Genomic DNA, 17,677 nt, shown 5'->3' on the forward strand with positions numbered 1-17,677 from the left:
TATCTATGTATACTTGCATGCAAAAAAACGTTTTTTTTTACGACTTTTGTTTATTCCGATTCTAAGATTTAACCTTAAAAAATACAAAAAGTGTTTTGTAAACAATAGTTAAGCGATTTTATTAGGATACATGTACCTTCTTGTAGCTAAACTTATGAAACGATGAAGTTTTCATATATTTTGCAATTTCGTTCTGACATAATTTCAACATTCTAAGCTTTCTCACAAAGAAAACTGATGATAACATACATGCCACATAACAATGTGATTTAATCACAGAGGAAAAGACTGCTGAGGTTTTTTCATGCACTGTTTAATCACATTGAACCATCTAACAGATAAATTAGTTTTCTCATTGCATACATCATGTCTTTAATTTGCAGCCCTTTATCACAACATTGCATATTAGTTTCAGTGAAAAGACTCCATCAACACAGCTTGGTTGCACATGATCAGATTGGTCCAAGCAGCTATCCGTCTCATTGTAAGGTTTTATACATTTAGATGCCTTTTCAAAGTTTGTTTGCTGTGCTCTTTACAACTCGCATCTTCTCTGTTTCTCTGCAGATATGTGGACTGAAAAGAATAGAAGGATGGTTTGTTTTTGTGTAAGGAGCTGGTGCGATGCATGCCTCTCTTTGGCCGTGAAGGCATCCCTCCATCTTTTGGCGAAGCAGTATGACTGTGGCATTGAACTCGGGCCCGTTTCAAAATGATCTCCTCACGTTTGTGCTTCTCAAAGTGCGTGCTCCTGCTCAAAGAATTGGTGTGTTTCCTGAGTAAGCTGGGTGATAAATAGGTGGATTTTGCCAGGCAACATGAATGTTCTGAAACCTTCCAGGGACGAGCCAAGCCTGGCCTCAGCGAGGAGCTTGTAGAGCTTCCAGAAAAATGTCTTCCATTCTTTTTCCTGTTATTTTGGGGGCTGTGTGGTGCATATAGTGGACTTTGCAGGGCCACGGCATGCAGTGGACTGGGATAGCGATACACTTCCATGCCCTGGTGACCTGGAAGGTCAGAACGGTAAGTGGGTTGCAGGACCACTTTGGGCTGAAGTATGTCTGAAACATCTGGCCAGTGCGAGTCTGGATACAGATCCGCCACAGATCGGAAACCATCCTCGGGAATCGCCTCATCGGAAAAATGGGATTGAACTCCTCTATGCTCTTGCAATAAAATGGGTCGGCGTCTCAGAGGTTTCTCATCTGTGAAACATTCTCTATCTCCAAAAGAGCTGTATTTTAAGGAGGCCAAAGATGCGGAGAGGGAGCTGACAGTATCGTCACTGTCAGAGGGGGTAAAAACATCCCCAAAGTTGCTATCGCAAAAACCAGAGCTTGCTCTTGACCGACTTTCCATGTGCGAGTCAAGTTCTTGGTGATGCCAGCTGCTTTCCGTCAGGCACTGATGATGAAGAAGGTCCTCAGATGAATGACTGGAACATGACCCAATTCCTCTGGATTTTCTTGCCTCATGAATGGCCTCCTCTGAAAAACTGCGCCTGAGCTTTAGTCGGAAAGAGTCTTTATCCACCCAGTAATGATGCTGATTATTTGTTGAAGTTGAATCTTCAGGATCGGCTTCAGGTTTTCCCAGGGCCGTCTCCACCATTGCTTTATGTCTGACTCTCAGGACCTCCAACTCCAGCAGCCCTGCCAAAGTAGCACGAAATCGCTCTCTGATACGTTTCCTCCCTGTGCTGGTCCATGGCACCACTTCAGCCTCTTCTCTGTGCACAGCGGTGGATAACATCCTGGCTGAAGGCTCAAAATCAGGCTGCCTTTCACATTGGAGGTCTTTATAGTAAAGTCGCTCATATCAATGCAAATACATTTAATTCAAGACCTTTGTATTGGTCTACCTCTGTCTATTGATAAGATTTTCACTAACCTTTGACCTTAGGTGAAGAATATGTTCAAGATAAAACTTAATGCTATCAATGTGAGCTTTAGAAGTTGACAAGTTTAACTGCCAACTAAGGTTAACCAAGATCAATATCACTGCAAGTGATAGCTGTGGCTTTTTGTTAATATTTTTGTCACTGTGAGTACTTTTGCTGTCCATGTATTATGTAAAATTAATATTTAATTTTGTAACATTTAAAGAGGTCAAATGAGAAATATTTAAAATATTTTTTAATGCAGCACACAACTCAAACATATAACCAAAATGCTTTTTGATAAATCAGACTGTTTTTGTATGTATATTGATTTAAATCTTTCTTCTACCTATAGTTAAATCAATCAGAGTTGAAAATGGCCTGTAATCTTATTCCTAAAGATTTAACTGTTGGTTGTTTCACCATTTACTGATGCTATTAAATATGAAAACATCAAGGTGCTCTGTATTCTTTAACTTCTAATATTGTTTTCGTATCTCTTCATTCATTCAAATACACTCAAGGGATTGTTACTACTACTATTGTTTAATCATCATTGCAATATATTCACTCTACCTTATCAAACACTACCAGCTTGTTAAATCTTATTTAACTTACTCCACCTTGATTTACAATAAAGCATTTACTACAACTGAAAAAACAAGACACTCAATTTCTGTGTGTATCTTTTTATTTACAAGCAGATATCAAAACATGTAATCCTGCATTTGAAGATGTGACCGCTTAAACAGGACCTTGATACACCCATCAAACATATTTCAAGACAGAGCTTCATTCATCAGCATCAGATTCTTCATCATCTTGGCTGATCTGGAAGTAGCGCAGCTCATAGCTTTCCTTATCAGATGCCACCACCCTCAGCCAGTCTCGCAGGTTGTTCTTCTTCAAGTACTTCTTTGTGAGGTACTTAAGATACCTGAGGAACATGGGGTTGTTAGTATATAGGTAATACTTTTAAATAAAACACATAATAAACAACAGAATCAGTTGATGTAACTAATTTCACCTTTTAGAGAACTGCTTCTCTGATGTGACGTTGATCTTGTTCTTCTGACGCACAATTTGCACTACATTTCCCAGGTTGCCTGTTTTGCCATTAACCTTCACCTTCTCTTTCAGAAATGTTTCCTGTTAGTAATAAAACAGCATGACCACTAGGGAAGAGAACCCTAGGCATTTAACTAGGGAAGGGAACCCTAGTTATGACACGCCATTAGTGATGCAACTACCTGCACACAATTTATGATATTTATAATACTGTTTTAATTTAAGTATGCAAGGTTAAAGGATATTCAGATCAGAAATTAATAGTGAATGTAATTGAAATGTACAGATTTAACAGAAAAAAAGTAAAACATTAATTTGATCATCTAGCCAAAAAAAACATTGAGTAAAAAAATATCAAAGACTTTTCCATGCCCATAAGAACCCTGACAATCATATAAGTCGTGTTTAGTTTACTTACAAAGTTGGCAGAGTCGAGAATCCCATCCTCCACAGGATGAGTACAGTCCAGGGTGAACTTCCAGCCAGCACCCTTTTTATTCTTTTTCACAACGGTCTGCCTTTTCTAAAGAAACATATGTATATGTTTTATAAATAAAACTGAACTTAATGTTAATATTTGCTTTATAAACTCTGTCATAATCAAATACATTTATGTTTGAATTCATGTCATGCTAAAATGCTCATCCACGTGTCTGCCAAGTGTACGTCAAAATAATGAATTAAAATATTATTTCATATGCAAAAACTAACTCTGGGTGATATATTATTTTCAAATATATCATATCTGATATTTTGTTTACACAAAGCAAAAAATAAAATGCATTTAACATAAAAAGCTGTCTCCGGTCGACACATACCGGTGCCATCTTGGTGAGGTTGGCTTGAAAGAGGAAGTGCCGTATGTCCGCGCAAGAGTTCACGAAATTTCTCGTATTTGATTGGCTGTCGGTTTGGTGCAGGTCTTTTAATAGGTACTCTCTTTAGCGCCTGATTACAATTCCTATAAAATCATGTTACGATAAAGGCTGTTTGAACTACGTTATAATGACCATAATGTCTGTATCAGTTCGCTTATGTATTAGCATAGCATACAGATACCCGATTAGCGACGTCCAATTTGTGAACGATCGTTCTTTACAGTCGGATCTTTTGAATTAATCAGGCTGAACCGATTCACACAACCGATCTGGGGTGCGTTATCCAAAAGCATAATTGCTAACCTGTTAGCAACTTAGTTGGTTGGCAATGGGAAATTGTATTGCAACCAACAAAATTGCTAACTTAGTTAGCAACTATGGTTTTGGGAAACGCTCCCCAGAACAATTCGAAATGAACTGGTCTGACTTTGACTCTCTGAGCGGTTCTCGAGTCAAGTAGAAGCATTTGAAGTGAACCGAGGATTTGACTTTTTAAGCACATGTAAAAAAAAAAAAAAAAAAAAAAAAAAATATATATATATATATATATATATATATATATATATATATATATATATATATATATATGGCACACTGGGGAAGTAATATAATTATGCATGACGTAAAAGAATCAGTTTTTTGGAACCGGTTCTTTGAAACGAACTGTTCGAAAGAGTTGTTCACTAGTTGTTCGATTCGCATGGAAAGATTTAATGTTTTTCCAATTTTTTTAAATTAGTCAATTACAAATTGACTACAAAATGTTAATAATATATAGCTATTCTGTTTCAGCATGCAAATACACCCGAGTCTGAAAAGTTATGCATTCCACAGCCACAACATGTCTTTTGTATCACTTACCATTTAATCGAGATGACTTTATTCCATCTTATATTTCGTGTAATCCCTATACGTAGGCTACCTACTTCATGGCTCGAATGTATTTGGACGTTGCTGACAATCCCGTTTAACATACAATGAACATGCAATATATCTTGCATGCTTTAATTTTGTGATTTTCCCATCTGATTTTCATTATTTTCCATGTATACTCAAAAGTTTGAAGGCAGAGACTGGCCTACTAAGAAATCATGACTCATCCTTACATCATTGTGCAGACATACCAAGACAAACTTGGGTGAGGCCTCAGCAGACACAATGGGTAAAACCTGAGCTGCCAGTTGTTAGGCAGATTTCAAATCTTGAACAAACTTAAATAGTCACATAAAGATTCCTGTTTGTTTGGTTAAATTTTTAATGTCACTCAGCTACACAACAGCAAAATTTGAAATTAATCCATCTGAATACTTCATGTAAAGACATAACTGAACATATGAGAGAGCGCTCACTAGGAGCCAGTTGATGGATGAAGTTTGTGTGTTTGAATATACTGCAATGCCACATGTCTCCAAGACTGAAGTGCAACACTTTCATTGAGTCAGTGTTGTCTGGGCACCCGGCCACGAGTGGGAAATGAGCGTTTGGCTCCACCCATGCAGAGGATTTGGCAGCCCAACCCAACAAAGCTTTGTCTTTCCTTCCCAGTTATGGTCCATGCCCTCACTTTCTAAAATTATGTCCCATGCCATTTATATAAGTTCTTAAACCTTAAATTTAGCATTTAAAACCATACAATAGACATTAAAGAATACACATAATATATACACATGAATGTATATTTTGTACCGTCTTAGTTCAAGAACATAAACATCGCATGTTGTGCTACTGAACACTTAGGTGATGTACCTAAAATCATACTTCAAAACAGACACTTTTTGAATAAAGTATAATATCTGTACCTTAGTAAATGAAGTCGTCCCAAATGACCGGACAGGTTAGACTAAGTAACTTTTAAACACAAGGATATTCATTCTCCACAGACTGAGAGATAAAAGAGCTCACGTTAAATATTACCAGAAGAAAAATCAGCTGTGTATATGAAGCAACACCTTGACCAGCATTCAGGAACTTCTTTCAGTACTGATGAAGTGCTTCATAAAAAAAATAAAAAATAAAGAAAAGGTAATCTATTAGGTTTTTATTTTTTGCTCTCTCCAGTCAGGTGACAAAGGCCTCGAGTGAACAAAGGAAGATTAGAACTCGCATGAAAGATTCAGTCCTTAACAAGAGCCTGAGCTCATTCTGGGGCAGCACTGATAAGAGCCTACCTGGAGACAAATACAGGCTTCAACACTTTATTTAATGTCGTCACTGACAGCCAAAATCAAGCTGGCTGCTATATTGGGTTACAGAGGTATTCGCACATGGCCATCACATCCTTTCCACTTCTGTACAATTAGAGACTGGCATTTAAGAGGACATTTCACTGGAGTTTATTTCTCGGTCATAGCGATTTTTACTTGAGAACGTACTCAAAGTACTGCAAGAACAAGGAAGTGCCAACTACCAGTGTGCATCTCACTTTGGGGGGGAAAAAAGGCATTCAATTGAGAGAAATTAACCATAGTGCCAGCAATGGCATTGATCATGTAAGGAGAAAAGTAAAAGTATGGCACCCAGAAAGGGAGAGGAAAAAAAAAATAAGTTCAGTGTCAGTTGGGGGCTTCCTCTCTTCGCAACACGTTGCATAAATCCTGCTCACTAGTTACTATTAAGAAATTCAAGAATACAAAAGGAAAAATGGATCCCATTATTTAACGTTCAGGAATGTAAGTGGTAAAAACTTGAGGGGAAGAGAAAAAAAAAAAAAAAAAAAAAAAAAAAAAAAAGTGGAATGGGGGAGGTCGAGGGGTAAACACTGACAATAATAAACTTCTTACCCGAGAGAATGCCAACTGACCCGACAAGTCCAGCACAGTATTGGAAGGAGAAGAAAAAAGGAATACAATCACAACAAAAATGTGAGGTTGTTTGTGAAGGCCATAGCTTTGGTGACAAATAAAACCAAAAAAACAAATGCAAGAGATTTGTTAAAGTGTAGCATGTTGCAGCCTGAGCAGCCCAGTCTCTCTTCCTATTTGGTCATGGGTTTGACAGCCACTGCAGATTCTTCGCCCATAGCTGAAAGCACAGTAACCTGTGAAACAAAAAACAATGAGTGCTTTACATTGACAAGCAGCAGCTAAAAACTAATTCCTTCATTCAAACCGGTGCACTTACCAACATCTCTTCACCAGCTGCAAATTTGCTTTCGATTTCTTTGCCCAGGTCACCGTCTGGCACGCGCAGGTCCTCACGCACGTCACCATTGTCCATCATAAGAGAGAGGAACCCCTCGCTGATGTCAACCAGCTAGGAAAACACAAGGACACTGTTCTTTTAAAAAGGAAGAAATGATTTTGCGTAACAGAAGAATATCTAGACGTCTAAGAAAAGCTAAAGCGTTGCTGTGTTGTGTTGTTTCTCTGGTGGAAAAGATTCACCTCAGGCAACCAATTAAGTTGAAACAACTCAAAGTATGAAATACAAAATATCAGCTGTGCACTGAACCAATAATGCTCTAAAAAGGAAATTGAAAAGAAAATAAACCTAGAAAGATACTGACCATTTCAGTTTGGGACGCAAGAACATTAAGAGCTCAAAAAGTCTTCAAAAAGCAATGCAAAACATGCCAATAATTTCAGCACACCAACAACTAGCACATTAAATTTGTGTCCAACTAGTTAAAATGACTCAATGCACTTAGTAGAAATAACGAGTAATAATGTATGTAATGTAAAGTATGGTGAATTCTGAATAAATCTGACAACACTGCATTGAAGATTGTAAAAAGTTTGCCTTTATTGCACAAAACTTGGGCTACAGGTCAGGAGAACTGTAACTGACTTCGGTAAAGTTGGTTTTATATTCGCACATTCGGACATCCGTATTCAATAGCCTTGTTAATCACACTACATTGGACATTCGGCGGACATTCACAAGTAAATATGCCATTAAAACAATACTTGCCTATTTTGATAGACTGTGAAAAATGTTGTAAGTTGACAATCGTTGGTTGTCAATATGTCGCTGCTTAAAATTCGCAAACATTAATTTATTGCACATTTATTGGAAAGTCTGAATTTATCAGAAGTCCGAATGTGCGAATATAAAACCAACTTTACCTAAGTCTATAATTGAAGGCACACAAGTCACATGTACTCCCTCTAAAAAAATCTTGAATTTCATAAAGCCATGCATGCCTCACCTGGTAGTCATTTCTTTTGGTGTTAGGCACATCCATGTTGTGGGTGGAGGGGCAGATATCTTCATACTTCTTATTTGTGAATATGTCAATTCCAACCAAGTGAACCTGCAAAGGCAGACTCGAGTACTTAATACCAACACTCGCAGGTTAAAAACCACCATGCAAAAAAGCGATATCCAAATATTACCTTTGCATGACCATGCTTGCCAGTCTTAGAAGTGGACATTTCAACAATTTTGCAGGGGCGACCCTTTAGCACCACGAATCCGTTCTTGCGCAGGGCGCTGCACTGCATGGGGTAGGTGGCAGAAGCCCCGGCATCTCCGCTGGTGAAATCAAGATCTGGATCTGCCATGATGGGGATCTAAACAAGGGGCACTGGAGGGAAAAAAAAAAAAAGGACAAGGGGAAATTAGTACGTTTTCACTTTCTCACAAAAGAACATCATAGTTAAGTCACGTGCTAATGAGTCAGGTTTCCACTGCACGAGATAGCCACAGTCAGGCACCAGGGCTGCCTTATAAACTCAATAGCTCATAGCAGTTATATATTAATCATTTACCAAAAAGTTAAGGAGCTATTTTATAGCGAAATCACTAATTAAACGACTTATTTATTAGCACTCAACCCCGCCGCATCTTGCTGCTCTAATTTCACCACGTATCGAATCAAAGCCAAATAAACGTCAAAACTTGATTCAACTTCAGCTAACGGTCGTTTCTGTTGACAACGTGTCGTTTAAATACTTAACGAGCCACACCTGACACTTTACGGTCGTTATTTTGCACTCAATGAACACAATGACCACGCCGAACAGGCCAGATGGACTCTCAGAAGGCTATACATGCTAACTAGCTTAAATTATCACGGCTTCACCATAAAGACTCATTATAAAAAGACTACGCGGAGTATCTCGTTAAGTCGTTGATTCAACGTCACCGTTTACAGAAACGCTAACAATAAACCGCGCGAAACGCGTCTGATTCGCGTGGCGCACGTCAACGTGGTTTCGCCGCTGATCAATGATTCGGCTAAGAGGCTAACGCCCCATCCTTCCGTGTAACTGAGCATTTGAAACACACATAAATATGTTACGACAGGTAAAATATTACTTAACTAACAAAAGCGGGGGGAAAACAGGTCTCGTGCGGGTTAGCTAAAGTTTCTCACGTGTCTCTTTTTCAGTTAAGTCACTGCGCGCGCGGGGAAAGGCCTCGCGCGTGCGGCGCTGTGTGTGTGCTCGCGGCCTGCGAACTAGAGAGCCCCTCCACAAGCCGCATTAAAGAACCACCGTAACGCGCTTTCTCACGACGATCCGGTTACGTTCACCACCAAGATGCGCACGTTCAAGTCCGACAGCATTTAAGAGAAAACATAAAGATTGGAAAGTTCTGTGTAATTTTTCGTCACAGTTCTAACACGCTTCCATGCAGCACTTACTTCCAAGAAAAAAAGGAACGTCAACGCGCAAGCGCGGCCAATTTTAATGCGGCATCCGTACAGTGGGCGGGATTCCTCTTCTTCTGCAGAAATGAGGCTGGATTGGGCTTGAAGCGTATGCTTAGTGCCTCTTAGTGCTTAGGATCCGTGGACTGAACTCATGATTGAACTTCATGAATGGTGCCACCTGCCATATATATATAGCCTATATAAACACACACACACACACGGTGATTGGGACACTTTTTACCATTTTACCACCAGATGACTTGGAAAATTCACCCTTATTTATATATAATATATGTGACCCTGGACCACAAAACCATGTCGTGATGTACATCATCTGAAAGTTGAACAAATAAGCTTTCCATTGATGGTTTGTTAGGATATGACAATATTTGGCTGAGATACAACTATTTGAAAATATGGAATCTGAGGGTGCAAAAAAATCAAAATATTGAGAAAATTGCCTTTTAAGTTGTCCAAATGAAGTCCTTAGCAATGCATATGCACTCACAAAAAATATATTTTTGATATATTTATGGTAGGAAGTCCAGGGTCACACACACACACATGTATATATAGGCTATATATATATAACTTGGGTAAAGTTGGTTTTATATTCGCACATTCGGACATCCATATTCAATAGCCTTGTTAATCGCACTACATTGGACATTCAGTGGACATTCACAAGTAAATATGCCATTAAAACAATACTTGCCTATTTTGATCGACTGTGAAAAATGTTGTAAGTTGACAATCGTTGGTTGTCAATATCATGTTGCTGCTTAAAATTCGCAAACATTAATTTATTGCACATTTATTGGAAAGTTTGAATTTATCAGAAGTCAGAATGTCCGAATATAAAACCAACTTTACCCAAGTATTTATATATATATATAAGTTATATATAACTTGATTTACTTAATTTAAAAACTTATTTTTGCTGGAATTGTATTAAGTTGTTTATTGACAGATATTTTAATAATTATTATAATATATAAATGATATATGCTCTATAAATGAGTCAAAACTCACGTTAGACAAATGCTTTCAAACACCTAGTCCAAAATTGTCAGATCTGAATAAATTTTGTGAATTCTGTCCTTTAAATAAACATCTTCAAGTCATCATGAAAGCAAAATTGTGAGTTTTCTTAATGTAATTTAAGGAATATTTTTATCTAGTTTATATATATATATATATATATATATATATATATATATATATATATATATATAAATGGAATTTTTTTAATGGAATATTTTATTTTTTTAATGGATTTCTTACCATGGATATGACAAAACAGTTTATGCATATTATTAATATAAAATATATATAATTGTTTAATATTAAATAAGTCAAACAGCACACATAGTCTGGTTTGATGTGTCAATTTATTAAAAAAAAAAAAAGGCAAAGAAAATGTCTGTTTTGGGTGACAAGTGAACACATTGGGTGAGTTTCCAAAATCTGAAATATTTCCATTTATCCATTTCACATTCTCCTCATTCAGAAACGCTTGACTCCATCTGAACAAGACCAAAAACTGGAGTTTCAGTCAAAGTAGAAAAGAGTCTAACATGAAGACTGACAAAATCAGTAATGCTCATTATTGCTAACAGCTTTTCTAGACCGATCCATCAACCTGCTTTGATATGCAGTCTTCAGGGTTTCCTCTTTAAACATAAACACACTGAGTATTGATTAACAAGACTAGAATAGAGCCACAAACAACCCTATAATATTCAAACATATTTGCAGTTAACAGGGGTGAATTTATTTCATACGGAAAGGGCACTGAACAATACTGCATTAAAATAAAAAACAAACAACTTATAAAAAAAACCTAAAAATTGTTGTAAAATAAAGCACTCATATTAAAGCATCTCTGACACTATTTCATAGTTCTTAGACAAACTAATTCAGAATACAGCTAAAGAAAACAATCCCTTAAAATAAAAAACAGCAATACTACTGCTGCTTTCTAAATACAAGATTTAAGCACTGTACAAAATAATAAATAAAAGGGATCAGAATATCAAGCAAAACTGGATTGTTAAAAGTTTCATGACCATAAAATATTCAGTTTAGCTCTTTTGTGGGTTGAATGACACAAAGGAGATTTTGGTGATTTAGTTTGATTTACACCATAAATTGTAAGCAATAAAATATAACACCCACTACATGGACTAGGCACAGATTCAATGAGATCACCATCTCTTAAAAGTCCAGGCTACATTTAAAGTTACATTTGGAACAAATCTCTAGTTTAATAGCCTTAAAAATCTATTTATAAAATATTACAGCCTGCATATTTTGTGAACAAAACATATGCCCAGTTTCAGCTTCAGAATGCTTGTAATCTTGAAATCTCACAATTTCTCATTTTAGTGTCAGTATGCTTGTATTACGCATCTAATTGGTGGTTTTACAAGCTTAAAAACATAAAAACGGCATGTTTAAATCAAACACACACACACTCATTCAATCACACATCCATACACTGGAGCAACCATAATAAAATAACAGCCAATATCCAGAATGCTCGGTTGTGCTATAAATCTCAGAGTTTAATACACGCAAAAAATTAAGAGAAATACAGAAATAAAACAACAACTCGCTCAGCCCGAATATAAAGGATGTACTTACAGTATTAATGTCCATATTAAGAAAGAAAATGAGGTCAAGCACACATCAAAAGACTTTCCACACAAAGCAACCACACTGAAGGTGGTGCGTGAGAGAGGATGAAGAAGTCAAACGACCTCACAGTTTACATCTGTGTTGATAATATGGATGGGAAGACCCCATAAGTACTTCAAACCTGCACACACATCCACTCAGTTCACAGTTTGATGGATAAAAAACATGAAGTCTCAAAAGATCCTAGTTGTGTCAAGTGAATTTCACACTCTATTGCCCTTACAGAACAGTAATGAAAATATAGAAAAGTACATAAAGGACTCGATGATTCCATCTATTTGAGTAAAATGCCATGTCGTTTGGAAGGACTTCAAGTCTATTAATGGGCGATTCTGCAATTAGAGGCATTTTTGAGTACACGAAATCACGACAAAATGTTCTTCAAATTGTTTCATACAACATTTATGATTTTAACGTTCAAGTAGAAATAACGTGACGGTTCTTAAAAAAAAAAAAAAAAAAAAATTGTGAATCAAAAATCTAATGACTGGTATTGGAGAAAAAGAATAATAAAACTACAAATAATCCAAATAAACGGAATATATTATTAGGATAAAATAGATAAAATGACAGAAATTTCCCCTTAATGCCACCCTAGGGCACTGAAAAATTCCCCTAATTGAAGAATCACCCTAATATGAAGTGTAGGCTTGATTTGGCTGTTGCACAAGACATTGCACCATGAATTATTAATTATTATTTTGTAAAAAAAAAAAAAAAAGCTTCCATTTCTGAAAATTTCTGTCTGGCGCTCTACACTTAAACACCTCTGAATGTAATACATGTAATGACAACATAGCCTTCTTTAACATTAGTCAATTTACAACATACTTAATCGCCAATTGAAAAATCCTATTATAATTGAATAAACTTGAAAATTGACTGATCTACTGGTTGCATTTCAAAAAGACACAATTCCCCCGGGAGAATAAATACTTGCCTCTTCAAACTACGATATTGCGTCACTTACAAAGTTTTCATTTACGGCATCAGTAGTCATTACCGACATAGAAAACTGAACCGGTCCAACGGGTGAACAGAAACGAGGTAGCCTAAAAGGAAGCTCTATAAAACACTACCCTTCGTTCACCGATTCATGTGATTCACACAGAAGAGGAGATGGATCAGAACCACATACAGCATCGCACATTTCTGTCACAGTTCTTATGCATTCGTTTCGGAGGGCAGGACTCTTTTCCAGAGAGAAAGTGGATATTTACAGAGGGCGGTAGTGAAAGTCCCTCTAGAAACAGCTGGAAATTATATATCCATCTTGAGGAGAGGTGAGCAATTGACTCACCAGGCTCGATTCCCTTGGCCTTTATTGCACTTTGCTGAAAGTCATGATAAAACAAACTTAAAAATACAAAACCGCAGCACATTCTTATCCTAATGACATGTGGAGGTGTGTTACTCCTGATATGAAAACAATTGCTGGTTTGTTAATGGAAATATATCTACCGTTTTTTGTATTGTTGGTGGAAAGCATTACATTTCATCACTCATTCACATATACACACACACAGCAACTTTCATACTCTAACAGAATCTTAATGTACTTTTTTATGTTTCAATACAAAGCTCTGTAGTATTTACCATTTAGCTGAAGACTAACTGATCATATTCAATCCATGTGGAAATTTCTTTTCATAGGGCTAGTAAAAAAGGAATAGTTCACCCAAAAATGAACATTTTGTCTATTGTCTTTCAAAACTTTTGACTGTCTCAGTGTCCAGGCTGTTATTTTTCCATACAATGTAAGTGAATGGTGACCAGGGATGTCGATTTTCATGATTCATTAGTAAATGATGACTTACATTTGAGCCTGTTCCTCACAGAAAACATTATATGGCTTCAGAAACTAGAAATATAGTGCACAAGTTATTATTGTGTTTTTTTTTTTTTTTCTTGGTCATCTTAATTATATGGAAGAGAGCAGCTTGGACATTCTGTTAAATGTCTCCTTTCTGAATGTGTGTGACTGAAGAGTCGGTCATACCGTTTTGGAATGACATGGAGAGTAAGAGAATTTGAATTTTATGATCAACTATCCCTTTAACCCACAATATGCATGAATACGTTGCAGAGACAATAGAAATAAACTGAAAAAAGTTCTGTTTTACAGCACAATCTCCCTGAGCACAAGGAAAACAGTGCAAATCATGTGATGTGAATACTATAGAGCTTTGGCATAAAACAAGGAATGCACAGTATGAATATTCAGGATCATTTATATTTCCTATTATATGTCCATATCAGCAGGCATCAATTTCCATCCAAAAAATGAGCATGTTCCCTTTCCTTACAGAAAAATGCATAAACATCATTATGGACTTAAAAAATAAAAACGAGCAGCTTTGCAAATTCATTTTTAAGGCATTCTGTGGCCAGCCCGAAGTGTGTCTGCTCCAACATAATGTGGTAATTCATAAAGTATGATACAAGACTTAAATATCAGTTTCAATTCACACATTAGAGTGATTTTCACATGACACAAACATCTGTGTGCATTCCAAGCTGAAACATAAAAAAGAAAAAGGGTCGATCACACAAATCAGGCTCAATGGATTCATCCCGCAAGGGAGGTTCACCGACGTTCAGCGCAACCGTGATAAATTATTGTGTCAAAAAGTGTCTTAACAGTACAAATATTCACTCTACTCTGTGGGTCTTATTTCCCATATTTCCAGTCTTTACCTCCAGAAGAATCTAGATACATATTTGTAAGGACAAAAACATCAGAACCCCACATATGTTAAGGAAAGAGCCATAAAAACAACGCAGACTGGTGGTTCTCCTCCGGCACCCCTTGCTGTTTGTGGGGGCGTGTGGATTTTGGGTTTGTCTTTGACTCTTCTGAGAAGGACCCAGCAAGGTTTGGTCTTTTTGCCATCTGCCAGATTATCCAGAGCACCTGGATTTTTCCTGTCTTTCCTTTAGTCACACTTTTCAATAAAGTAGAAAAGGTCCACAGATACAATGCAGGGGAGGGCGGGAATGAATTACCAATTCATCATGGAGTTTCTGTTCAAGGTCATGAAGAAAACTTGGCTGCTGCCTCCTGATCTGACCGAGGCAAAGAACACCTGCAGGAAAGAGTCCAGACGGAGGAACGGACGTCATTATATTGGCTCTTATTCACACAAAGGAGCAAACTGTTACAATCTACTGCCTTTTGTGATTTTCTACATTCAGTTTTTGTTCGTTATCAGTTAAGAGTTAATATATTTAACTGAAGCTAAAAATCATACAAAAAAAAAAAAAAAATCATGCACTGAATAAACATAAACTGAAATAAATAAAATATATAAAAACTTTTATTTTGGCTAGTTGCCAAGGCAACATGTTCTATTTTATTATGTTTAACTTAATGTAATAAAATAAATTAAAACAGAGATAAAATTAATAAAATCTATGGACAGTATAACTATAAAAAAATAAAAAATAAATAAATAAAAAAAAGACAAAAACACAAGATTACTAAATGAAAAATATAAAAAAAACCTAATTTAAAATATTAATAAAAACTATGATACTAAAACAACACTTATCAACTGACACATGACACATCCATAATAAAAAAAAGAAAAATCTTTTGAAAATATCATTTTAAAAACTCAGTGTATTTATGTAGGTTTAGTTTTGAAGAAATTTTATACTATTTACCATTTTTTAAAAATATAATGACAGCTAAAGGTTTATACGCCATGAATAAAAATCAAGTAAAAATTTAATAATGTGTTCCTTAAATTTGAATTATATTTTTATTATATTTTATTTGTAGTATTAAAGATAAAGGTAAAAAATATAAGGATTTTGTTAAATACTATCAAAATGTATAAATAAAAATAAAAATAGATATAGATATACTACATAAATAGATATATATATAATTTTATTTTTTTAAAGTCAGCTTGTATTTTGGCATAACCTTTTATATATATATATATATATATATTATTTATTATATTTATCAAATATTTTATATTTACATATTATTTATTTTATATATATATATATATATATATATATATAAATAAATAATAATAAATATAAAATATTTAATATATATAATAAATAATAAATTATATATATATAAATAAAGTTATATATATAATATAATAAAGTTATATTTATTATTATTATATTTATTAAATATTTTATATTATATATATATATATATATATAATATATAAAAATAAAGTTATATGTATTTATTATATTTATTAAATATTTTATATTTATATTTATTCATTATTTATTTTTATATATATATAAAAATAAATAATAAATATAAAATATTTAATATATAATAAATAATACATTTATTATATATATATATATATATATATATATATATATATATATATATATATATATATATATATAATACATTTATTATATATATATATATATATATATATATATATAAATAATACATTTATTATATATATATATACACACACATATACATATTATATATATATATATATATATATATATATATATATATATATATATATATATATATATATATATATATATATATATATATATATATAAAAAGAGTCTTAAAACAAATACATTTTATTATATTTTTGAATAAATTATAAATAAAACAAAATAAGCAGCATGTAATTGGCCCACATAAAGGCTAATTTAAGGGTGTAATTTTTAAATACTTTTTAATGTACCCAAGAAAAAAAGTAAATTAAAAGTAAATTATGTTAATAACATATTATAAGACATGATCTTTACAGTTATCGAACGTAACTGAATCAACACTGAACTGACCTTAGCTGAACAATGACACTACTGATTTGAACTTTGTATCACTCGATCATTATTTTCCTGTTTATCACTGTAAGCTGCTTGTAAAACAATCTGTATTATATGAAGCGCTAAAGGTGACTTGACTTGACATACTTTATCATTTCTCTCCGAAAGGAACTTCAGTCGCTGTGCTCGCTTGTGCATGAAAACTCCGTCGAGGTGTCCCGTTTCCACGGAGCGGATCTCAATGGCTTTCTCTCCCCAGCCCATGATCTGGTTGGAGTGGATGTAGGCTGCAGAAGGGGAGGGGGGAAGGTAGCGAACATACACAAAAGACAAAAGAAACATGTGACAGGAGAGCGCTGACACCAAATGCAGTACATCATCAGAGCACCCCGTTCCTCAACGACTTCTGACGTCCAACAGCAACTTGAAACTAGCCCAGATCCAATGAAAACAAGCCTGCCAAAGCCACCCCACATCATCAGGAGGTCATTATTGCAGCAGTTTCTGAGCATCACAAATTAAAGCATGATTGAAGTACCAGTAATTATGGTTATTAGGAACAAGGAACTAGCATCCAAATCCAGAGCTCTTTGGATACTCATGAACTAACATCAACTCTCTCCGAGGACTTCCTGTGCCCTTCATAGAGATAATGATGATCTGGTTGTTTTGATTTCCTTTGCTGCTGATATCTTGTGTAGAAAATGCATGAGTTATGAATTTTACTTTGTTATTATGAATGCAGAATCACTGAAGAGTTGAACATAATTTGGATGA

General features: G+C 35.0%; 3 protein-coding genes across 4 annotated transcripts in view; all 3 read right to left on the reverse strand.

The window, feature by feature from the left end:
• Positions 1-477: 477 nt before the first annotated feature.
• rpl22l1 (ribosomal protein L22-like 1) lies at positions 478-3,920 on the reverse strand. 2 transcript variants are annotated; one of them, XM_048175173.1, is made up of 4 exons: positions 3,766-3,820; positions 3,366-3,470; positions 2,907-3,096; positions 478-2,816 (listed from the first exon to the last, which is right to left on the reverse strand). In XM_048175173.1, the coding sequence occupies exon 4, from the start codon at positions 1,750-1,752 to the stop codon at positions 493-495; it is 1,260 nt and encodes a 419-aa protein (XP_048031130.1). In that variant the 5' UTR covers positions 1,753-2,816; positions 2,907-3,096; positions 3,366-3,470; positions 3,766-3,820; the 3' UTR covers positions 478-492. The 2 variants fall into 2 exon arrangements, with proteins under 2 accessions (XP_048031130.1, XP_048031131.1); XM_048175174.1 differs by having other exon boundaries at positions 2,553-2,816; positions 2,907-3,028; positions 3,766-3,920.
• A 1,928-nt stretch (positions 3,921-5,848) lies between these two features.
• eif5a (eukaryotic translation initiation factor 5A) lies at positions 5,849-9,535 on the reverse strand. The gene is made up of 5 exons (XM_048174507.1): positions 9,413-9,535; positions 8,160-8,350; positions 7,973-8,077; positions 6,946-7,077; positions 5,849-6,862 (listed from the first exon to the last, which is right to left on the reverse strand). The coding sequence occupies exons 2-5, from the start codon at positions 8,325-8,327 to the stop codon at positions 6,800-6,802; spliced, it is 468 nt and encodes a 155-aa protein (XP_048030464.1). The 5' UTR covers positions 8,328-8,350; positions 9,413-9,535; the 3' UTR covers positions 5,849-6,799.
• A 1,258-nt stretch (positions 9,536-10,793) lies between these two features.
• tnikb (TRAF2 and NCK interacting kinase b) overlaps positions 10,794-17,677 on the reverse strand; it is a 75,951-nt gene continuing 69,067 nt past the window's right edge. The window contains 2 exon segments of the mRNA XM_048175145.1: positions 10,794-15,207; positions 17,048-17,187. Of these exon segments, the coding sequence (XP_048031102.1) occupies positions 15,124-15,207; positions 17,048-17,187 (224 nt within the window). The 3' untranslated portion in view covers positions 10,794-15,123.

The sequence above is a fragment of the Megalobrama amblycephala genome, linkage group LG22 (assembly GCF_018812025.1).
Source record: "Megalobrama amblycephala isolate DHTTF-2021 linkage group LG22, ASM1881202v1, whole genome shotgun sequence".
In the NCBI taxonomy this organism is placed as follows: Eukaryota; Metazoa; Chordata; class Actinopteri; order Cypriniformes; family Xenocyprididae; genus Megalobrama; species Megalobrama amblycephala.